Genomic DNA, 24,333 nt, shown 5'->3' on the forward strand with positions numbered 1-24,333 from the left:
GGTAGCTCCCAGAGACTGTTAGAAACCTTGCGGGGAATGGCGTCCGGGAGGCGCGGGGCGGGAGGTTAGTCGCCAAAGCCCGGACACGCCCCTCGGCCGACCGACTGGGGCGCACTTCCCGGGAAGGGACAGTCGGCCAGTCCCGTACCGGCTCCACGCCTGCGCCGCCGGGAGAGGCCGCCCCTTCAGCAGCCCCCTGCGGCTGAGGATCGCTCTGGCCTCGAAGGGTTTGCAGGAGGCTTCCATCTGACATCCCGGGCTGGCCGGGGGCCTCGCGGATCGGAGGACTTCCCCGCGCCCGCTGCTTCTGCGCCCGGGAACGATATCCTAGAGCCTCACAGCTTTGCTGGGCTGAGGCTGCCCCCCAAAAGAGGACCCCTTCGGTTCCCACGCCGAGGGTACCCCTGGCCCTCGCCAACACCGCGCAGCCTCGGGCCCTTCGCATCCGGAACAGTTTCCGGGGCGGACGCTTTTTGCCGCTGACCCGGCGCGCCTGGTGACGCGAAGGTCCAGACGGAAGTGCGGGCGGAGGAGCCCGAGGCGGAGGGGGTTTCGGCGGCTCTGGGCCGTGGGGGCTGCTGGGTCTGGAGGCCATGGCGACTCTGTGGGGCGGCCTCCTGCGTCTTGGCTCTTTGCTCAGCCTGTCCTGCCTGGCGCTGTCCGTGCTGCTGCTAGTGCAGATGTCAGACGCCGCCAAGGTGAGTCCCGCCAAACCTGCGTTCCGGACCGAAGCTCCTCCCCCGCCCCCGCCTGGCCGGGGTCTCTCAACCTGCTGCTCACCCCATTCCTCTCCCAGCCCTGACAGTCCAACTCCTCGCTTCACAGTCCTGTCCACCGCCCACCTACCACCCTCCCTGTTGCCCGATAGCACTGTCGCCCTCCTGCCCTGACAGCCTGACCATCACCGGTCCTCTGACACCCCGCCCGCCCCCACCTCCACCCAGGCCTGGCAATGCCACTGCTTGGACAGTAAGTCTTCCGCCTTCTTTGCATTTCCCCGCCTTGTCGCGACAGCCCCCACCCCTTCCAATTCTGTATAACCTTTCCAATTCTGGGAGCCTTTAACTTGAACTTTTCCACCCTGAAGCTCTGACAGCCTACCAGCACCCTCCACCAGCTTCACAGACCACCACCCCGCCCCCATTCCACAAGCCAAAATGATGGAGAGCCCTTATCTCACAGAAGTCTTCCGTCTTAGGAGCTAACTCCTCCCAACTCATCCCTAAGCAGATTCCCTTACCTTTGTGGAAACCTGCCTCTCCAGGCAGCTTTTCTTCCCAATAGGACTTCCGGAGTCCTCACCAACCTAATATCCTCACCTCACTCCCTCCGGGACCTCTTGACCCCTTTCTTGCCTCTTCGCTAACTTATAATTCAGTGTGTAAGGGAGGATCCAAACTACAGGAGATATGAGGGTTTGGCCTCTCTCTTGCTCCACGTCTTGGCTCGTCTAATCCCCCGATGCCGCTTTCTATCCCCCTTCATCTCCCTGCCGTCCATACCTGCCCTGGCCCCGTACACGTTTATGCTTCCTGCTTGATGAGCGAGCTCGTTATGGGGGAAGACAGAGGAATTCAAATTAATGTGGTGGGAAAACAATGACATTTGCATTTTTTAAAAAATAGGAGCTTTAATCTATAATATCTTTTTTTTTTCTTCTTTTTTTTAGTGGGGGAGAGAAGAGACACATCGATAAGTTACTCCATTTATTTATACATTCGTTGGTTGGCCCTTGTATGTTCCGTGAATGGGGATCAAACCCACAACCTTGAGGTATCAGGACAACGCTCTAACCATCTGAGCCACCCAGCCAGGGCCTCTGTAATATCTTCAAATATTGAGATTGGGAAAGACAAAGTACAAGGGAGGCAGATCAAAGGGGTTTGATTGGGGTTTTTGATCAGGGATTCTTTTTGAAATCTTCCCTACCTCCCACCAGAAAAAGGAATCGTAGCAAGCCTCCTGACTGTCAAAAGATTGTTGAAACCCTCTGCATATCTCTTAGCACTTTAGGTAGTGTTATTGTAATCATGTATTTATTTATCAGTCTGCTTTATTAAGGCATGTCCTAATTACAGGCAGGCATGTCTTATACTTACCTGAATCCACCTTATTGAGCACAAGGTCTGGCACTGAGAAAATGCTCACTAAATGATTGCTGAATGAGTGAGAGAATTATCAGCAGTTTTGCCAGACATGTCTTACATAATAAGAGCAGTGGGCCTGGTCCTTTGGGACTAATAAACCACTGCCCTCTCAGGTAGATTTGCCTTTGCTGAGGAAGCGTCGTCTTCTCCTTCTGTTCATGTATTAGTCTTGTCTTCCTCCAGCTTTGAAATTTGCCTTATCCGTGGCTTATCCCTCTCTGTCTATCAGGGATTAGAAGCAGTTTCCTGGGAAGGGTGGACCAAACTGATCTCAGCTAGACTCAGCCACTTCCCTTATGTACTTTCTTTCTAATCGTAGCTGAGTGCCTCTAAAACTTCATCCCTTCTATAGGATTCTGGCCTAACCCCTTTTACCCACATCAGTCAGTGCCTTTCTACCAAAGCATGGAAGAATGGTGGATAGTAGAATTGTGACTTGCATTTTGAGTAATTGTTAGTTTGACTCTTGCCCATCCTTTTATAATCAGCATTCTTATTGCAAGCACAGCTATCTCTGTACTCTGTCTACTGACAGGTAGATGGTGATAACATTTGCACAATTTGTTATCTGACCCATAATGTGATTAATAAGTTACAGATAATGTGCTAAGTATTATTTTAACATGATTTTATGTAGTATTTAATGATTCATTAGCATTGCCAAGAAGAACTTGGGGTAATCTTTTAAAAATTTGTATCTCTCAAAGTTATTTAAAGTTTTAAGTGAATGGTTTTAGAACTTGGCAGGGGGTGTTTAACAAAAGGTACCGTATTTTCCCATGTATAATGTGCACTGTGTAAAATGTGTACCCACATTTTTGGCCCAAACTTTCAGGAAAACAAATCTTTCATTTTAATTTTTTAATTCAGTTTTTTATTTATATTTAGAAACACAATTGATCGAATGTATAACACAATTGATCTTATTTTGTGTTCAGATATCATTAGTGCTTTCTAGGGTTACACTTTTAATGCATAAGCATGCATGAAGGAATTAAAAACATTTATATAGATATAGAATTAGTACTAATGTATAATGTGCATCTTAATTTTTCCCTCAAAAACGGGCAAAAGAGTGCGCATTATACATGGCAAAATACAGTATATGGTGCAGTTTTTGAAAATATTGATGATAAACTATAAATAAGCTATATACCAAGTTTCCATTTTGGTTACAGAATTCCGGGGATGTCCGGTGTAAATGTATTTGTCCTCCTTATAAAGATATTCCTGGGCATATTTATAATAGGAACATATCCCAAAAAGACTGGTAAGTATTCTGGATTACTTAATTTTCTGTCAGATTTCTTTCTGTGGTTGTCACTGAATGTTAGCCCAGAATGTTCATCCAACGTATTGTTTTCTTTTTAAGTCTTTCTTCTAAGCAAAAGTGTCAAATTTCATTTCCATTTGAAAAAGTGAGAGAAAGGCCCTGAGTGCATGATGGAAGCCTAAAGGAATAGGGCCAAAACACTAAGCCCCAGGTCGGTGGGCTTTCTCTGGAGATGGGGCTGAGTTTGTGCCACCTAGGCTATTTTCCTTTGCCCCCTTACATTTTGGCCCTCCCTCTTGATTTTCAGTGAAAGGTAAGCAAGCCTCATTTATCTGGGTTATAATTTTTACAACTTGTAGGTCTTGATAATATATTGCCAGATATAGGAGACTATTTAAAAGAGTCAGGGGCTCAGGAAGGAATGGGAATGAATCATGTGTATCAGTTTCCCAGGTGGTGTGCCATGAATAGGTTATAAGTGTGATAAGCTATTGATCCATTCAGGCCTGGGATAATCAGGCAGGCCTGTGATGACAGAGATCCTACCTGGCTACACACCAGCAGCCCTCTCTGTTCATCTCAGTGGACCTTATTAATGTGCCATAGAATGGTTGGGAAGTAGTTGTTTTGTTGCAGGATGGATGGGCTCCTTCCCATGGAACTGTAATGTTTTTATGGTTTGTAACCATAGTGGAAGAATACCAGGGTAGGCATAGAAGAAAAATAGCTCCAAATGCTATGTACTTTCACATGTACTTGATTTCACAGCTAAACAGCCTGCAAAAGTTTGAAAGCAAAATTAAATTCATTTGGTTACTATATTCCCAGCTGACTTTGAAAAAGAAAATGCAGGCTTTGGGCATGTTTAGTTTTTTTATGTTATTTCCTATTCTTCCCATTTTGGTTCAGTCTGATATTTGATAAGTATGTTCTTGAGAACTTCTTGTGAACTTCCATGTTCCACTTAAATGGTCTCATATTACAAAATGATTTAGCTATATAGGTTTTATATCAGCAAGTTACTTGATATTATACAAGAAAGCTCAAATAAGTTTTACAGGTATTCCTATAAATTTTTATGGTATATTGAGCACTTATATAGTCCATTCTGTTAACAGTAATAAAATATGTCTATTTTGAATGGCAAATGAACTCACTATTCAGGTGGTTAGCACTAATCTTTTCACTGACTTTTTGTTATTCCAGGTTCAGACAGAACTATATGTCATTCATTTGTGGTTATTGGTCAAAATGAACAATTGAAAACAAGTCATGTTTGGGATTTTCCTTCCTTCTCTCCCTGCTTCCTTCCTGCAGTTTAGCCATTTACTGAAGATAGGTTTCCAGTTGTCACTGAAAGTTTTTAACTGGCAGAAGGATAGGCAAGTTATATTATGGCTTTATGAGGCTTCCAGTATCTGGCCCTGGATATATATTTACCTTCTGGCCTCCATTTTACTCACTTGTTAAATTTAAGTCTTCATTGACTTATGCTGTGTGACTTAAGAGAAGTTTGCGTTCTCTGGTTTGTGTTCAGGGCGTGATTTAAAGTGAAAAATGTCCTCCCTTTGGCACTAGGGGGAGGTGTTGCCTAGTTCCTAAAGGGGTTGAGTTCTGTATCTGTGTTCTGTGTTCACCACTAGCCATTGAGAACCGACCTCTCTGCTTCCTCTCACATCCTGCACAACATTTGCACAGCACTCAAAAATTTCTTCATTATGAAACTGTATTTTTTTCTTCAAAAGAAACATCCAATACTCAGTACTTAGATTCTTAAGTAATTCTTACCTAGTGTTATCAAGACTTCTGAAGCTGAAATAGGAAACTAAATGGGAGATAAGTCTCATTTTCCTGAAGTTCAGAGAGATACGTGCAGGCTGACCAAGGAGGCAGGAGCCCTGGATTCTGATCTTTTTAGCTAATAATTTACTCTGTGACCTTGTGCAGATGGCTTCTCGGAGAGTCTTGGGCTGAATGAGCTCTATGATTCTGAGGTAGATACTCTTGTAATGAGATTTTGCTTTATCTGCCCATTTTATGCCTGCATCCAGCTGGCTTCATTCCTGGTCTTCTCATGTATGTTTGGAACAGATACACACTTGTATGGTGTGAGTTGTGGAACCTTACCCTTATTTGAAATTCTACCATTGGAGACTTGTTTTCATTACATACTACCTTTATTTAAATGACCTGTTCAGTATAACTGATTGAACTTTTATCATTTATGTTATTTTGGGTTTTCTTCTTATGCCACAGCACAGAGGGAATGAAACCAAAAAAAAGTTTTGATAGGGCAACAGGGAAGAATCAGCTTAGGGCATTGGGTGCACCCAAGATGGGGGTGTGGAATGAGACAGGAAGCTATGGTAGAGTTCTGGTTGCCAGAAAAGCCTAAGGAAGAGATGACAAAAGCGAAGAAAATTGCCCAGCAAAAGGCAGGAAGACAGAAAAGTTTGTCTGCTGTTACTGATGGTGATCAGAGTAGTAGACTCTTATTAGGTAAGAAGAGTACTTATTATTTCCTAGTATTGACAGAATTCTGGGAAAAGATTTTTTTTATAGAATTGCTTTTGCATAAATAAGTAGCCTGGAAACTGGGGGAAAAATGAACAAAAAACATCCAAAAACAAAAACATTCAGCATTTTATTTTTGATAAGAGGTCTGTCCAGAAAAAACCTAGCCATTGTTAATATAATAAGAGTGGTTTACACGGCATCGATGTAACCTGGCAGCCAAGGAGAGTGGACTGGAATGTGCATGTGTGAAAAATGACAACTTTACTGTACTAGTCAGTGGGGGCTGTAGATGCTATTGAGTGAGCATATGTACTGTGTGCCATCTCATTCAAAATAACAGAGTGAGTAGAGCAACTAATCTGCACCAAATTTTATGTTAAGCTTGAACATTCCTCTGCGGAAACTTTTGGGATGATTTAGAAGGCCGCGGCTATGGGCACCTGGCATTTGGCAGCTTCATCAGATAACACTCCTGCTCATGCATCACGTCCATCTTGTGCAGAGTTTTTTGGTGAAACATCAAATCACCCAGATGACTCAGCCCTCCTTCAGCCCAGATTTGGCGCCCTGTGACTTCTGGCTTTTTGCAAAATTAAAATTGCCTTTGAAAGGGAAGAGATTTCAGACCATCGATGAGATTCAGAAAACTACAACAGGGCAGCTGATGGTGACTGGGAAAACTGTGAGGTCCCTAGGTGCCTACTTTGAAGGGGACTGAAGCTTCATTGTCTATGTACAATGTTTCTTATGTCTTGTATCTTCTTCAATAAATGTTTCTATTTTCCATATAATGGCTGGTACCTTCTGGACAGACCTCTTACTTCTTCCAAGTAATCAATTTCCATTTAAAAATATTTTTGTTGTCCTAATCCTCCTTCTCTATGCTTTTCAATAGTCTTTTGCTCATTAAAACAAGTAATTGTTTTTTACTGTAGAATGTTCAGATTTCAGAGTTTCAGAACTTACCAACTGCTGAGTATGATTAGCCATTCATGTACCACACTGTGGCAATTAACAATGACGTTAGTTAATTCATAAAAGAGATAATCTCATATTTGAACAATGCCCCAGGTCACTTTAAATCATTTAAAGTAATTTTGCTTGGTAACTGAACAAATTGGAGTATGACTTGATCTGCGGAGTAGTTTTTGATTCCACTTTGGATTTTTCTGGTACATTTTAAACAGTAGCACCTTTGAAAATAGTTCCTACACATGTGTCTTCATAGTTTCTTAGACTCTTAAATCTTACTAAATTGCTGATATGAAGTGAGAAAATGGTTTTACTTCCCTTATTTTTTCTGTATATTCTATCATTGGGTAAGTTCAAGAATTACTCTAGATTTCAAATAAGTTTTGATTAGTACGAGTAGAAAATCCAGTTAGACTCAAGCAGTATTTTATCTTTCTTTTTTTCAGCGACTGCCTTCATGTTGTAGAGCTCATGTCTGTGCGGGAGCCTGACATAGAAGCGTACTGTCTACGCTGTGAATGCAAATATGAGGAAAGAAGCTCTGTAACAATCAAGGTAAAAAAAAAAAATCAATTTTTTCTGTTTCTGGAATAGTTCTTAATCGCATTGAGACAAGAAAGAAAATTTTGGACATATGAATTCTATTTTAGTTATTTAAACTACTGCTCTTCCCCGCCACCCCTTTTCCCCCCTTCTTTCTCACCTCCAACCCCTACCCCACAAGAAACAATGGGCCTGCTCTCTGCCTGTCTCATTGAGATGCTTTATGCATTGATCAAGATAAGTTAGATAGGTATGAATGAATAGGACAAAAATGCCCTATGTAATTAGCATGTCCCAGAAAATATCCCATCTCCTCCGTGGGTCATGTATGCCAGAGGATAGCGAGAACAGCATGATTGGGCCCTCTTCCTACCCTCCCAGTCCTTAGAAAAAATTATATAAGAAAAAATTATATATTTACATAGTGACTCTTCTATTCTAGAAACATCACTTCTGGATTTTAAGATTTCCTTTATATGCTGTAGGAAATGGAAGGTAGATCATTTTGATCACCATTTTGACCTCTAATGAGTTCAATTACTTTATTATGTTTCTTTTCCCCAATTTGTTTTTTATATGGAGCTTCCTTCCTATTTCTTTCCCAAAAAGAGGCCTCCTGGGGAATCCGGGTTGGCTGGCTATAACAGGTACAGAGATTTCTGTTGCGGCTGACCCTGTCAGCACATGAATTAAGATCTCAAGAAAATCACTGGCCTATAACATTTTTGTACATCTAAATTGATCTAAAACAGTATTATGTTGAAATTGTCTGCGTTACATTTTCTGTTAGGGTTTCTTTATGTTGTCTTCACAGCACTAGGACATTGTATTCAGGTGCTATGAGTGGCAAATGATTAGCAGTAAGTGAAAATGGAGTCCTGAAGACTCACAAAAAGATCCCAAAGACAAATGCTTTCTTTCCTTTTTTTTTCTTTTCACTTAGCAGGTAGATCAGTCTTCACTATGGCTTTACTATTCTTATATAAAATTCTGATTTCTTGGCTTGAACAGAGATGTAACTTAATTTTCAATTTCCTTTAGGTTACCATTATAATTTATCTGTCCATTTTGGGCCTTCTACTTCTGTACATGGTGTACCTTACTCTGGTTGAGCCCATACTGAAGAGACGCCTGTTTGGACACTCACAGTTAATACAGAGCGATGACGACGTCGGGGTAAGTTCTCAGCATGCCCTGGCCGCACATGATGATGGCTTCTGTCGTCATTGTGATACCATATAGATAGGTGTTCATGTGCTGGGGCAGGTAGTCAATGGGAGAGGCTAAAGACAATTCTAAATTTAGCATTTATCTCTTTATGAGGAAATTGCTTTATAAAGCCATAAATATGGTGGTTTAAACTGATGACCCATAGTGAGTGTGTTATACAAGGCCTTACTCTTCAGTACCCAGGGCACAATTTCATTGCCTTTCCCTGTTGACACTGAGAAAAGCATCTGAGATAGTTTTCTCCCCAAGCTTCTGCCTGAACACCTATCTTGTCAGCATCAGCAAATATCTTAGGAGATAAGAGGCTTTAGTGAAAAGAAGCATGAAGACCGTACTGTTCTTTTCTTAATGAAGTGCAGCTTGATATCCTCCTGATGTTTTATGTATCCCATTATCCGTCTTTTAAAAAAATCTGTGATCTTGAACTCCAGAGAAAAATAAAACTGTCATTCCAGATTCTCTTCCTATCTTTAAAACACATTTGTGTTTTTACATATAGTTGGTATAATCAGTGTATAAATTGTTTTGTGGTCTGCTTTTTGTGTTAACATTACGTCATTCAGAAATGTCCAGAAATTGATGTAGTACACAAACTTCTCATTCAGTTTAGCATAGAGAAATATATTGTTTGTTTTGTTATTATCCTTTTGGGCTTGTTTTCCTATTTTCATTAGATATATAATTTTTTTAAAAAGACTTTATTTATTCATTTTTAGAGAGAGGGGAAAGGAAGCAGAGGGAGAAAATGCTGATGTGCGAGAGATATATCGATCGGTTGCCTCTTGCACGCCCCCAGCTGGGGACCCAGCCTGCAACCCAGGCATGTGCTTTAACCAGGAATGGAACCAGCGACCCTTCAGTTCACAGGCTGATGCTCAGTCCACTGAGCCACACCAGCCAGGGCTATATATATATAATTTTTTAGAAATTACTTTTTAGTTTGGATTACTTTATTATACTGTGTTCCTCAAAGTGGATAAAATTCAGCTGAGTTTCAAGAACCAGTTCCAAAAGCAAAAGCCAGGGTGAGCCCTTGCTAACCACAGTCAGAAGTCCTTTTACTCTTAAATGGCCTGTGGAACTTTTGGTAAAAGATAGCAAAGGGGATCCTGATGGATGGTGTGACTTATAACTACAACTGGAGGCTACTTTTTGATCAATACATTGTTGTCTCATGAGTATCAATGATGAATATTCAACTTATTCAGGGAAGATTTTATTTTTGTTTTGCCAAGAGCTTTCATAGAAGCACCTCTGTTTACCTCTTTTTCCCTTGTTTCTTTTATACGTTTATCCAATACATAGTGAGTAAGTACAGTGTTGACATTTTGGGTTGGATAAGTCTTTGCTGTAGGGGGCTGCCATGTTCATTGTAAGGTATTTAGCAGCATCCCTGCCTTCTACCCACTAGATGTCAATAGCATCTTCATCCCAATCGTGACAATCAAAAATGTCTACAGACATTGTCAGATGTTCCTGGGGAGGAAAATCACCTGTAGTTGAGAACAACTAACATACAAAAATGTTGTGTCAAAGACGATATAAACCTTTTCATTCTAAGGCACATAGATAAAAAGTCTGACTTAAACTACATCACTTACAGCATTAAATATTTGGTTCCTGATTTTCAGAATAGATAATATCAATGTAATACACAAGTAACATAAAAGAAATGGATTCAGAAATGTATAGACAAAAACACATAGGAAAAGTATTTGATTGGTGGGATCATGTGCTTAATAACCTTTTCGTTCACCAGTGATTGATTCTGTGTGTAAGTTGACCATCTGAGAACATTGTTTTTGAGAGGCCTGGCTGAACCTTGGATATCTGTTGAACTGATTGTGGGCAGAGAGAGGTTTTCAGACCAGGGCTGTGCATTTATGGCAATAATTCTGTATAAAAAGAAGTAATACTTCAATTTCTACAGTTGTTGCTTACCCAAGATGAGAATTCTTTACTATTTATGTACTTTTAAAAATGCTTTTGTTAAATTTTAAGTGAAATTGTTTTGATTTTTTAAATTTTTGTTCAGTGTAGACCATTTTAAATCAAGTGAGAGTTTGTACAAATAGTTAAGAAGCTCACTGTAAGCAGTCACAGTATTTACTGTATTATATATCCTTGACACATCATTGCTATTATCAAAGCATTACATTAAAACATGTTTTGTATTTATTGTAATTTTATCAGGTGTAAAAAGAACAAACATAAAAAGGGTACCTCTCTATTTCCATTCTTCCAGCATTCAGGACCATGAGCAACTAGTTCAATCCTGTTCTGATAGGTGGAGGGCCAAAAGGATTACTCATTTGTTTAGACCTTTAACTTTGTTCCTTAAGAAGATTTTTCTTCCCCCACCTTGAAGAATAGATATAGCAGGACTATGAAATTGAGAGGTGCTCTGCTGATAAAAGTACATCCTTCTTTCCAGTCTTGTTTATATCAAAACAAACCAATGGTAATAATATTTTACATACAAGTTCATCACCATATTCCTATAGTGTCATTTTAATCTACCTGAACAAAGTCAGTATGTTTAGACAGTGACACCAAGTCAAGGTTAGGTGAACTAAGTCTAGGTGTTTGTGCCAGTTTGTTAGATGACCTTGGATCGGTTTATTTCCTTGTGGGAAATCAAGGAAGCCAACAAATTCAGCCTTCCTCTTTCCTAACCTTATTTCTTATGTCTTCGATACATTTTTAACTTTATGAAGTTGTTATTATTTTCATTTGAAGATTAAAAATTTAAAAAAATTAATGGGGTTTGCACAGCTGTTAGCTAAATAAAGTGAAAAGTTGAGGGAATTTTGGTAAAGGAGGCAGGAAAAGATCCTTTATAGAAAACTTTTTGATGTAATTACGTACATGTCTTGGTATAAAAAGACCAGGTGTTATAACACCACATGGTTATAGTTGTGTATAGTTATATGGTTGCATGTAGCTTCCTATAGACATGCTGACTCCTGCCCCGGATATATAATAGAGCTTTTGCAAACACGCACAGCAAAACAATGTTGTTTCTTTACTCAAGGCAAAGTTTAAGAGGTACAACTTATGCCTTGGACCCTGTGTTGGAACATTTATAAGCTTTGCTAAACCAGGGCTTGGGAAAAAGAGATCAAGGAAGGGGCAGGTAAATTAGTTTTGAATGCCTTTTGTCATTTAGACAGCTGTGTTTATATCTCATTCATAGACAGATTAGCTCTCCTGTGTAATGACCACAAACATCAGGGGCCATGGTTTACTTTGACCAGGATAGGTTGGTTTTCTGCACAGATACCTGGGTAAACCTTCAATAGCCTCTTTCCTGAGGCAGCAACTAAGTGACTGGATGCTCGGCATTGAAAGATTCAAATCTTTATCAAATAGAAATTCTGAAGTAATCATTCCATACTGTCCTTGGTAATAGAGGGTAATTTTAGGATATGAGTTGTGTCGCTTTTCATTACAGATTAGGGAAGGGGTAAACCAGTCCATTAGGTGTATGTGTTGAGGGTGCAGGGAGAGATTAAAATCAACCAAGATAGGATCCTGTCAACTCATTTCCCAGGGTGAATGTGGCCCCAAACTGAAAAGTAACAATTCTAACATAAAGGGAGTCAGGTAATTACAAGACAGGTCTTTCCTCTGCCATAGATTAGCTATATAGTATTGAATAAAGCAAGGAGAAGTCCTACCTTCTGTGTCTGTAGCATATAGGTATTAACATGAAAATAGATCTCTCTCCCCTACCGGTTAGGGAAGCTTTCTTTAACATAAATGACCAGTGTCTTTATCTTTGGTCCCTACTCCTTAAGGGAAATGTCTTTGGAAATGGCAATTGATGGGAAAATTACATAAATACCTGTTCATCCCTTACACCACTTGAATTACCTCTTTCTGCAACTTGAGTTCATCCTACTTCTGGCAGTGCGTGGACAAATAGATTTTTCTGCTCTTTGAAAAGTCCCTCTGCTTCTGTCTCTGTGGTTGGATAACTGCTGTTGTGTGTGTATGTTTTACACTGAGTATGCCATCTCTTATGTTCTCCGTTCTTGGGACTTTCAGGATCACCAGCCTTTTGCAAATGCCCATGATGTGCTGGCCCACTCCCGCAGTCGAGCCAATGTGCTGAATAAGGTCGAGTATGCCCAGCAGCGTTGGAAGCTTCAAGTTCAAGAACAGCGAAAATCTGTTTTTGACCGTCATGTTGTCCTCAGCTAATTGAGAATCAAATTCAAGGGAACTAGAAAGCAACAAGGCCGACAACTGGAAAAAATTGACTGAGTTTTCCTGGGTTTTGTTTTATACCCTGTTAATTTCGCCAACTCTTGCTGGAAAATTCAAAACCTGAAATAAAAGTGTGCTTGGTATTTTCCTTTGTTGTTAACATATTAAGAGACTTTTTTTTAAAGCACACACCAAGTCAGCCAATAAACCTTTTCCTATTTGTGACTTTTACAAGTGAAAATAAGTCTTCTTGTAAGTTATCTTGAAGTCCTTCACCTAGAATAAATATTCTTTTTCACTACACAGTTTTAACTTGGTTTTCAAGATAATTTCCAGGTGTGTGTTCGTTGTTTTTTTTTTGTTTTGTTTTTGGCAGGGGAGGAAAGGGGTATGTGGGAACTGCTTAATAAAACTTTTCTCAAGTCACTTTACTAAAAAAAAACTTTTGTAAATAGACTTTACCTTATATTTTCAAGTTTCATTTACATTTTGCAGTGTAGCCAGCCTCATCAAAGCCCTGACTTACCCCTTTTGAATTTTGCACTGACTGTGTTATCTTGGTATCTGGTTGGTGTGTGGTACACTTCATGGTAAACTAGATCTGAAATGTCTGGTGGCTTCTCACAAAATGCAAATTTTCTTTAAGTACTGTGATGTGTGATGCAATGCATCCTGGAATAAACTGGCTATTTGCTACTTTAATGACTAACAATAGTCTTGGCATGTGTTGTCTTTCTCATCCCCTCCTATCTTTAAGGATGAATCCTAAGGACTTGGATACTTGCAATAAAGAAACTTTCTTTTAAGCCCAAGCCTTGCTGAATTGATGGCATATACATAATTTATCAGCATTTCTGGGCAGGTTGAGAGAGAGCCATTTGAGCTCCAGTGTGTGGAGCTTTGAATGGGTACTCGTGTTCTCTGTGCCTCCCTCTGAAAGGTGTAACAGTCATTGGATAACTGGCTTTTTCTTCCTGTGTCAAAACCTTGGAATGGAACAATAAAAATAATTTTTGAAACACCTACCAGTATATCTATGTCTCTTAACTTTTCTCTCCTCCCTCTTTTGCTCTATGATGAATTTAAAGATGGAAAGGCATTTTGAACCCTGTTGTCAGACTACCGTTTGAGACCAGTCTAATCACAAAACACTGGTACCCAGTTGTGTGTGAGAGGGCGTGTGCCGAGAGGGCGGGGAGAGAATGTGTGGGCACTAAGACGGGGCTCTGAAAGGATACAAATACCGTTTTGATAAATTGGGAGGTTTGAAATGTATGAGCAAGTGTTCTAAGAAATTCTTGGCAGAAATTAGAATTATATTGAATGCATAAATACAACATTTTTGGAGCTATTTATGGGTTTTTTGGTTAGTAAAAAGCAGTGTTTCAGACCTACAAAACCTAAAATTATTGATTTTATTGTGAGTATTTAAAGATGTCTAAGTTCAACTACAACTGAGTGAAATTTATGCCAGGGATTCAAGACTGGTTAAATATTTGAAGACCAATTAATAAAACCTATCACATCCACAGACTAGAGAAGAAAAATGAAATGATCCTATCAACAGAAGCAGAAAAAGCATTTGGAAATTCAACACCCATTTATGAAAAATTCACAGTAAACTAGGAATAGAAGAGGACTTCCTCAACTCGATAAGGAATATCTACAAAAAGCCATAGCTAACACACTTAATGGTGAAAAACTAAAAGCATTCCTGCTAAGATGAGGGGCAAGGCAAGGCGTCCTCACTGCTTCTTTTCAGCATCATAGCCAATCCTAGCTAATGCAATAGACGAGAAATAAAAGGTATACATACAGATTGGGAAGGAAGAAATAAAGTTGTCTTTTTTTTCAAGATTTAATGAAAAATAAAAGTAGGAAAGGTTGTTTTCTACATTTTCAAGGTGTGAAACGTTTACCACCATTACCTGGGGTGTGGTTCTGAGCAGCATTAGTGGAACAAAAACAAAATGCTGACCTTCCCCCAAGCCGAAAGGTGGTGTAAACCACACCGTTGGCCCTGCTCCCCCAGCTCCTCCCTCAGTGAGTTGTCAGTGTTGTGATCTAGGCAAAATCACATCGCAATGTCTCCTCTTTCCAGGGGATCAGGTGTACAGCAGAGCTACAGCCCCCTGGGCCTGACTCTCTCCCTCCTCCTCCCCAGAAAATTTTCTTTCAGATAAAATAATCATCTATAAAATCCAAAAGAATCACAAAACAAAAACAAAAAAAAACCCTCCTGGAAATAATGATTATAAAAAGGTTGCAGGATAGAAAGCTAATATTCAAAAGAGAATTGCCCTCCTATAGACTAACAATGAACAAATGAAATTAAAAACAATACCATTTACCAATACCAGCCCCCTAAATGAAATAGGTATAAATCTAACAAAATAGCTACAAAATATGTATGATGAAAACTACAAAACTGATGAAAAGAAGTCAAAGAAGAACTAAATAAATGGAGAGAGATTCCACGTCCATGGTTAGGAAGACTCAATTCTGTTAAGATGTCAGTTCTCCATTTGATCTATAGATTCAACACAATCCCCCCCAAAACCCCAACAAGTTATTTTCTGTATTTCAACAAGCTGATTCTAAAGCTTACGTCAAAAGACAAAAGACACAGAAAAGCCAACATAATATTAATGGAGAAGTAAAAATTCAGAGCACTGACACTTGAAGACAATACAAAACTAGTAATCAAGTCAGTGTCATTGTGGTACTTGCAGAATAGTAGACAAATAGATCAATAAAACAGAATAGAGCCACAGAAATATAGTCAACTGATCTTTGACAAAGAAAGGCAATACAATGGAGAAAATTTTTTCAACAAATGATGTTGGAACAATTGGACATCCATGTGCAAAAAAAAAAAAAATGAAGCTAGACATAGATCTTACACCTTCCAAAATATTAACTCAAAATGGATCACAGACATAAATGTAAAACAAAACTATAAACACCTATAAGATTACATAGGAGAAAATCCGTGTTTTGCAATGACTTTTCAGATAAAACACTAAAAGCACAAATCATGAAATAAATAATTGATAAGCTGGATTTCATTGAAATTAAAAACTTGTGCTCTGAAAGATATTGTCAAGAGAATGAGACAACAGGTCACAGACTAGGAGAAAATGTTTGCAAAAGACATCTGATAAAGTACTATTACCCAAAATATACATAGAACTCAAAACTCAACAAGAAGACAACTTGATTAACAAAAGATCCAAAGACCTGAACAGATGCCCTATCAAAGAAGATACACAGATAGCAAATAAGCATGTGAAAAGATACTCCACATCATATTTATCAAGGGAATGCAAATTAAAACAAGATACCACTAAACACCTATCAGAATGACCAAAATCCAAAACTCTGATAACATCAAATGCTGGTGCAACAGGAGCTCTCATTCAGTGCTGAAGAAATGCAAAATGGTACAGCCACTCTGGAAAATAGTTTGACATTTTCTTTAAAAACTGAACATACCTTTACTATAAGATCCAGCAATCACACTCGTTGGTATTTACCTAAATAAGTTGAAATCTAATAGCCACAGAAAAACCTGCAGATGAGTGTTTATAGCAGCTTTACTTGTAATTGCCAAAACTTGGAAGCAACCAAGATGTCCTTCAGTAAGGGAATGGTTAAGTAGAGTATATCCAGACAGGAGAATATTAGGCACCAAAAAGAAATGATCTATCAAGCCTTTAAAAAAAAATCCAGAGAACTCTTAAATGCGTATTAACTAAGTAAGAAGCCAATGTGAAAGGCTACATACTGTATGACTCCAACTATATGATATTCTGGAAAAGGCAAAACTGTGGAGGCAGTAAAAAAAAAATTAGTTTGTGAGGTATTGGGGAGCGGGAGGGATGAACAGGTGCAGCACAGAGGCTTTGTAGAGCAGTGAGACTATTCTGTATGATCCTATAGTGGTGGTACATATCCTTATAACTGTCAAAATTCACAGAATGTGCAACACTGAGAGTGAACCCTATGTAAACGCTGGGCTTTGAGTGATAATGATGTGTCAATATGGGCTCATCAATTTTAACATATATTTGGGGTGGGATGTTGGTAGTGAGGAAGGATGTGTGTGTAGGGGCAGGAGCTGAGTGGAACTCTCTTGTATTTTCTGCTCAATTTTGCTGTACATCTAAAATTGCTCTGAAAAAATACAGTCTATTTAGAAGGGCAAAAATTTAATAGTTATCTTAATAAACTGCAGGTTCATATTGACCTTCCTGGTTATGGTCTTAATCTCCATTTAAAAGAATATTAACCAATATTGGCACATTATGAGATTATTACTTAAAAGATATTTTTGTGAATAATTTTTATATAAAATCATATAACCCAGATGTATGGGGAGCGTTCTTTTTACAAAAGACTTTGTTACAAGAGTCCAGTTTTGTAAGCAAACCTTTCTACTTAGGATTGTTGTGTGTTGTCATATCTACATGTTATGTAGAAAAAAACAGCTAAACCAGAACGGAGCAGTTCTGTTTCACTGTCAGCTATTTTGCATATTGTTACTAAATGATCACCTGTAAATGAGGCTAAGTCTGACTGAAGCCAAAATACAGCGTCTTGGTGACAAAACTCAGGTAAGAGACTCTTCCCCAGAGTGGTCCATGGGGAGAATAAGAATATGATTTATAGGAAAATTCCTAGGCACAGTGGATAAATGATGAATTTTTTCAGCTCTCTGATCATTTCATTATCTTAACTATCGATTATGCCTATGACCTTGCCTAAGACTATGGCCTATGACTATGCCTATATGTCAGGAGATTCAGATTTTGCTGGTGGCTAAATCATCTAGAGCAGCGGAAGAGGTTTGGGTTTGGAAGTCAGGAGACCTAGGTTCTGACCCCTGCTCTGCAACCAGCTCTGCAGCCTGAACCCAGCTACAACCTCTGGCAGACTGGGTAAGAGGATTTCTAAGGTTCCTTCCATCCCTAACATTCTAAAATTCAGTTCTATGTGTAGTTGTAGCTTTGTTTTTTACATGCTAGGTATATTTGATGTCTCTGAAAGCTGAAGCTTTTAGGCTCAGCAGAGCATCCAAAATCTATTTAGGATTTAATCATTAAGACCTCATTGCTTTCCCAGCAGAGCTCTAGGGCAGAAACCTGAGACTTTTCCAAGACAGGTGAATTTGTTAGCTGTGCCTGTCTCGGGAACTGCCGAACCCCAGCACCGGTCATCTGTGCTGCTTTCTTTTTAAAAATTTGTGCTCAGTTTCTGCAAACATGTCCAGCCTCCACTGGACTTCCCACCTTGATCTTCGTTACTGCATTTTTCATTCTATTACTCTGTTGTGGTTAAATTTTCTTATTGGAATAAAAGATGATCATATTTAAATGCTACCACAGTGATTAGTCAACTTTTTTGAAAACGCTCAATAGAAAAGGCTTCTCATCAGTGTGTCTCCAGAGACACCAGGCTCTTCTTCCAAGAATAATGCAAAGTCTTGTTAAAGCCTAGAAACTTTTAATTTTCTGTGGCATATACAAATTATTCAGATTTCATCTGAGTCAACATTTAAGAGAGTATCAAAATGATCTATCAGAATAAAACTGTACCCAAAGAATTTTTGTGTGAAATTGGCTTTGATGACATCTGTCTCGAGTTGGTATCCTGTTATATCACTTCTGGCTTGTCAGCCATAGGCAAAAATAAGGCGCTGCTGTTCTCAGAGATGTAGGAATGTGGGCTCCATGCGTGTTCCTTATCTACCCTCTAGAATCTCTGGCTTGGGGATTTCCTAACTCTTTTTTCTCTCAGCAATTTTCTTTTGACACAATCTTGGCTAGTTTTTAATCTTCCAGAGATTTTTGTTTTATGTTAGTTATCTCAGGCCATTTAGTCCAGTAATTTGGAATCTTCCACTTCCTGTTCCTTTGTTTTGATTTTTTTTTCATTGGGCCTATCGCACTTATCTCATTCCTCTACTCCCCTCCCCCCTCCCACAAGGAACAGTTTTTCCTGGCATTTACTCCGTTTCCAGCTTGTTTCACCATGACTTCTTATAACCCTTCCCGCCCTTCATCCCCTGTGCCCATCCCCTATTGCCCTTTCTGTTCCCATAGTCACTTGTCTTTCCCTATTAGACAGGATAGACTTTTTCATAAAAATTGTAATATACTTGATTGCACTTGAATTCTGGTGCTTAGCAGCTGTTGTGCACATACATAGTGCAGCTTGCAGAGTTTTTACTCTGCTCAGAAAGAGAAACAAGTAATAGTGTTATCTAATCCTGCCCTTAAGCATTAGGGATTGGTTGAGGGGGGGCGGCTTTGGGGACAAGGGCTCTTTTTCTTTACATATGCCAAGCATAGAGAACAACCTTTCCTAAAGATGTTGAAAAATCACACCCCCCAGAAATGAACAGAAAGCCATATTTTCTTCTTTTCTGGAGACCCACCATTAGATTTCATGTTGCTTTTCTTTTTCCATTTTTTGGTATGTTCTTCATCTCTCAGCCAACACGCTTTGGATATATCAATGTTTGATTTTCTGCTGTTAGGAAAAACATAAACCAGGTTTTCTGTAAGGTGCAGTTTAGAAGGGAATGCTGTACATTCATCTGTTAATAAAGAAAAAGGCAAAGAACAAATGCCTAGTACATTGTATATATATTTTTCATTTAATCCTCATCATCACTCTGCAGAATAGTTAATATCTCAGTTGGTCATAGGAAAAAGCTGAAGCCCAGGGAGATTACAAAACTTGTCTGAGGACACACAGCTGGGAAGGGGCAAAGCCAAGATTGAAACTTGAGGGCATTATAACTGAAAGAAAAATGCTCTTTTCCTACAACATTACTCTGGCTTCCAGTTAACTGGTTAAACTGCAATATCCCTGTAAAATCTGTTGTGGTTACATTGTTATAGTTGAAGGCAAAAGTAATGGTGGGTGAATCAATGAGGTGGCTGCAGACCTATGAGAGGAAATGTGTTGATGTGGGACCTCTTGGGGTATAATACTTTATCCTCCTGTTCCATTTTTTAAAAGACAAAACTTAAATACAGATGCACTTCACTCAAGAGTCTTAAAGTTCTATGTAAGTGAATATCTGTAAATCTATGTTTTAAATGTGTTAGGAGAGTTTTTCATGTAAAGGACTCTGAATTTTTAAGAGTAAATGTTTCCTTTTTTATTTTTAGTTTCAGATTTGCCTCTGGCATCTTAGGTGTTATTTAAAACGCTGTGCCTGTGATGAGGCTGCAGGGGCACAACGAGTTTGTAATTCCTCCAACGTGTGTTTCAATACTGTGGCATTGCTCTTTCCCAAGCCGCAGCCCTGTGCATGCACCTTCCCAGTCCTTCTCTGAGCCCCGTCTATGCCGTTATTGACTTGCCATTTCTCTTCCATTCATATTTGTTACTCAAGTAGATTTTAGTTTTTTAAATAAACTTTGTATCATACTATAAATGTGAAATCAGTATAATTCACAATGAATAGAAATTAAAAGTAAAATATTATTAAACTCTAGCTAGACAGCATTGCTTGTTGAAGGCTTCCGTCTGAGGAGGATTAGAAGGCTCTCTGGTAGTGTGCAAGACACACTCTCACCAGACCAAAGCTGCATCTTCGTAATCATTGGAACTGAAAGAGAATTGAAAGGCAGCAACTTTCTCACGAGGCGAGTCAATGTTATTGAATGCTGCTTCTGTGTATCATCAAACATCCTCTCTCTTACTACCAACAGAATATTGTAACCCCATCCAGTTTGAGCTCAGAAACTATACATCAAAGCGGCAAAGTCTTTAAAACATTGGTCTCTGAGAAAATTGGTATCTGCTCTCCTTTGATTTGGCCAAATTAATAAACTTGGTTATGTTTCCAGGCTAACGAGGAAGTGATGGACAATAGAAGCTACTGTAATCTGCCAGAAAAACTGCCTGTCTTCTCTGATTCTGCCCACTTGCCACTGACCAGGGCCTTCTATCTGGACCCCATGGTCACTTTCCACTTGTACCCTGAAGCCCCGGTGTCATCCCCTTACTCTGAAGACCTGCCGTTGCGGCCCTTTTCCAGAGATTCCCTGATCATGGAAAATTACTCTGAAACCTGCTCCCTCTCCTTCCCAATGCCCTATGCAAATTACAGAAGGGGCGACTGCTCCTATGGGCCTGCCTTTATCCGGAAAAGGAATGAACGGGAAAGGCAGAGGGTGAAGTGTGTCAACGAAGGCTACGCCCAGCTCCGAAACCATCTGCCAGAGGAGTACTTGGAGAAACGACTCAGCAAAGTGGAAACCCTCAGAGCTGCAATCAAGTACATTACTTACCTGCGATCTCTTCTGTACCCTGATAAGGCCGAAACCAAGAATAACCCCGGGAAAGGTTCCACTGTAACAGCAGCCACCAGCCACCAAACTGACCCCATTTTTAGAATTATTTGACTTAGTGTTTCCTAACAGAAACAAATAATATCACAAAATGGGGTCTTTTGGAGCATGATGCAATAGTCTTTCCTAAATGTAATTTCTGTGTGGGCAGATAGTGGCTTAGGGGCTAACCTATGTTGGATATTTATTACCTGGATTTCAGACATTCTCTTCTGTAGATTGAGATGTTCCTTAAGCTTTGGTGATTTCTTTCAAGCACTTTAGGGGAGCAGGAGTCCCAGGATCCTCTATACCTCACCCCTTGCCCTTCTCATACCCTTCCGCAGAGTCTCAGCTGTAAGAAACTCGCACAAAAGTATTGCGTGACTAATGATTACTGAATGCTTGTAATGCCCTTTGCAGGCACCTCGTGCAAAGCAAACACAATGAACCTTTCTTGATTTGTCAAAGTTTGGTGTTTTTTATTATTTGGGGTTGACAATAAATCTATGCCTTACCCACGTCATGATGGGCAAGTGTTTCAGAGCTGAGGCGAAAGTAGTTAACAAAACCTTATTGTTTGAAATTATTTCAGTCATTTTTTTCCCCGCATACAGAAGACTTCCTTAGGCAGCTTAGTATAGAGTTAAGAGGGTGAGCTCTGAAATCGGACGGCCGGCGTTTAGACCGTGACTCTGCTACTTTCTCTCCATGTCTCAGTTCTTCATCCACAGATGAGAATAATAAGAAGAGCAACGACCCCGTATGTTTATTATGAGGATTAGCAGATTAATAGTTCCTGGCACATAAAAAGCATTTATAACCTTTATTATTATAATTATTATTATCCTTCTCTTGTTTTGTCTGTAACATCATCGTTCTCTAGGCTTTCTAAGCCAGAAAATGTGCAGCTGCCTTCACCCCAGGGGGCGCAGTCCCTGCATCTTGGAGTCTGCCTTCAAAATGTCTATTTCTGTCCCCCTGACTCGCTTCAGCTCTTCCTTCTCCCTTAACTCCCAGGTCCCATCTGTCGCCAAGCGCAGTGGAGACTTCCCTACATGGTCACAGCTCATCTCCACTGTCATTTCTCTATGAAGTCTTCCCATCCCAGCCATTGCTTGCTTTTTTGTTTTGTATACATATTTTCATGCAACTTCTATCGTGCTATCTTTATACGCTGTATTACACAGCTCCCTGCCTTCTTCAGTAGACTGTAAGCTCCTTGAAAATAGGGACCAGTGTTATTCATCCTGTACTCTTAGCGCCCTTAAAGAGCCCCTTTTGGGGTAGGCATTGTCAGTAAATGTTTGGTGTTACTGTTTTCCAGTCTTGCCACATGTCTGGGTAGCTGTTAACAACCTCTGCCTTGGCCTCCCAGGCTCTGTTCTCAACTGACCCCATCCTCACATTGAGATTCTTTCTTAAAGCATTTCATGTCACTTTGTTGCTCAGACCCCAAGACAACTACCTTTGACTACCACATTGTTTACATGTATCTGCTTGGTTTTCAAAGCTCCCGCCAGTCTGCCCCCTTCCCAAATATCCACACCTTGATTTCCCCCTGAAACACATTCCCCCCACCGCCCAGAAAAGAAGCATGGTCTTGCAAATACGTCCTCTCTGAGCTCTTGCTTCCTACTTAACCTGGAATGTTCTCCTCGTTCTCTCTGCTATTGAAATGCTGCCTGTCTCATTCAGGAATCCTTCTCTCGCTGCCAGAGATGTCACTGGTTTTTCTTGGACTCTAACTTTGTGCAGCAAAAAACTCAGCCGTTAGGTAGGAGAGCAGTCATCAGGCGAGACACTTGGCTGTAAGAGAAAGTCCAATCCAAATTGGTATAATCAATAAAGGCTCACACAACTGCCGTTGGGCTGTCTTCACAGGGCTCCACGCCGTCACCAAGAACCTGTTTTCTTTAGGTCTATCCTCTGTATCCTCCTCTGGGGATAGTGTCAGTGTCCCCCAAAGGCTGTCAGCGGCGCCCAGAGCCACATACTTTCTTATTGTGGACAGGAGGAAAGACAAAATCTGTAGCCCAGGATTCCCAACCGAAGTCTGGAGCGTCTCGGGTACCCATCCTGATTGACACATGCTCCACCTGTGGGGCGGGGGTAGCTTCAGCCTCTCCGGACCATGTGGGTCCTCAAATAGAAACAGGCCCTGGTGGTACAGGGGAACAGTGACATGGGAGAGACACCTACGAACGTCCCTGCACACTGTTTTGCTATTTTCCACTGAACGCTGCTGGGCACACAACCGGTGCTCAATGACTGCCAGAGGCTTCCAGGCCAGCTTCTCCCATGGATGTTCAAATAAGAGCAGAAACTAGACTTCTGCTCCTTTGGTCCCCACTGCCACTCCCACCACCCCAAGTGGTTACCACACCCCTGCTTCTCAGCAGAGTCCTGTCTGTTACAAACAAACATGCCCACACCTTTGGTTATTTTGTTATAAAAACCAACAAATTCTATGTTAGAGTCCCTAGTCCAGCCAGTGGCTCCCCCCACCCCAGCCTCCTGCTTGCTCAAGGTGGAGGCAGATGAACAGTCTGGCGCCTTTAGGGCTCCCCTGGGATCCGTGAGGGCTTCCCACCATGACTGTGTCCTCCGGCAAGGAGGAAGCCTGGGCTTTTGGGAATTGAAGCTACCATGACCTTTCTCTCCAATATCCTCCTCTTTAAAGATAAAGAATAACCCCCTGCACCCTCACCCCGCCCATGCCTCCCAAGGCCCCCTGGCCCCACTTTGCACATGCTCAGTACACAGTGTTCCTTCTGGCTCACATCCATGGCAACCTGCTTGGCAACCGGGAGTCAGTTGGGCTGAGGCCCTGAGCCCCAACTGTCAAAAGGGCCGAGGCCGAGGTGGAGGAGGCTGGGGCTGTGGGTAAGTGCCCCCGGGTTCAGACCTGCAGACTTGGGCACGGGCCGACCCTGACAAGGCTGCGGCAGCAGAGTGTGGTCTTGGGCCCTGGGTCGCAGCTGTTGCCTCTGAACAGGTCTGTGGAGGTCACAGCCCTGGGACTTGCACTGGGCCTGAGTCGGCCCTATAAATGACCGGGTTAACGGGGGCCTGTGGCTGGGCTAGGGGG

At 40.8% G+C, this 24,333-nt stretch overlaps 2 protein-coding genes across 2 annotated transcripts; both read left to right on the forward strand.

Moving 5' to 3' along the window:
* Positions 1–397: 397 nt before the first annotated feature.
* On the forward strand, positions 398–13,919 carry TMEM9B (TMEM9 domain family member B). Its single transcript, XM_054583015.1, has 5 exons — positions 398–698; positions 3,326–3,417; positions 7,356–7,464; positions 8,494–8,628; positions 12,733–13,919. The coding sequence occupies exons 1-5, from the start codon at positions 594–596 to the stop codon at positions 12,886–12,888; spliced, it is 597 nt and encodes a 198-aa protein (XP_054438990.1). The 5' UTR covers positions 398–593; the 3' UTR covers positions 12,889–13,919.
* Positions 13,920–20,759: 6,840 nt separating this feature from the next.
* Positions 20,760–21,399, forward strand: ASCL3 (achaete-scute family bHLH transcription factor 3). The gene has a single exon (XM_054582330.1). It carries the CDS (start codon positions 20,775–20,777, stop codon positions 21,315–21,317), a length of 543 nt encoding a protein of 180 aa, XP_054438305.1. The 5' UTR covers positions 20,760–20,774; the 3' UTR covers positions 21,318–21,399.
* Positions 21,400–24,333: the final 2,934 nt, after the last annotated feature.

The sequence above is a fragment of the Pteronotus mesoamericanus genome, unplaced genomic scaffold, assembly GCF_021234165.1.
Source record: "Pteronotus mesoamericanus isolate MK-2021 breed Mesoamerican mustached bat unplaced genomic scaffold, CSHL_Meso_final contig_1189, whole genome shotgun sequence".
In the NCBI taxonomy this organism is placed as follows: Eukaryota; Metazoa; Chordata; class Mammalia; order Chiroptera; family Mormoopidae; genus Pteronotus; species Pteronotus mesoamericanus.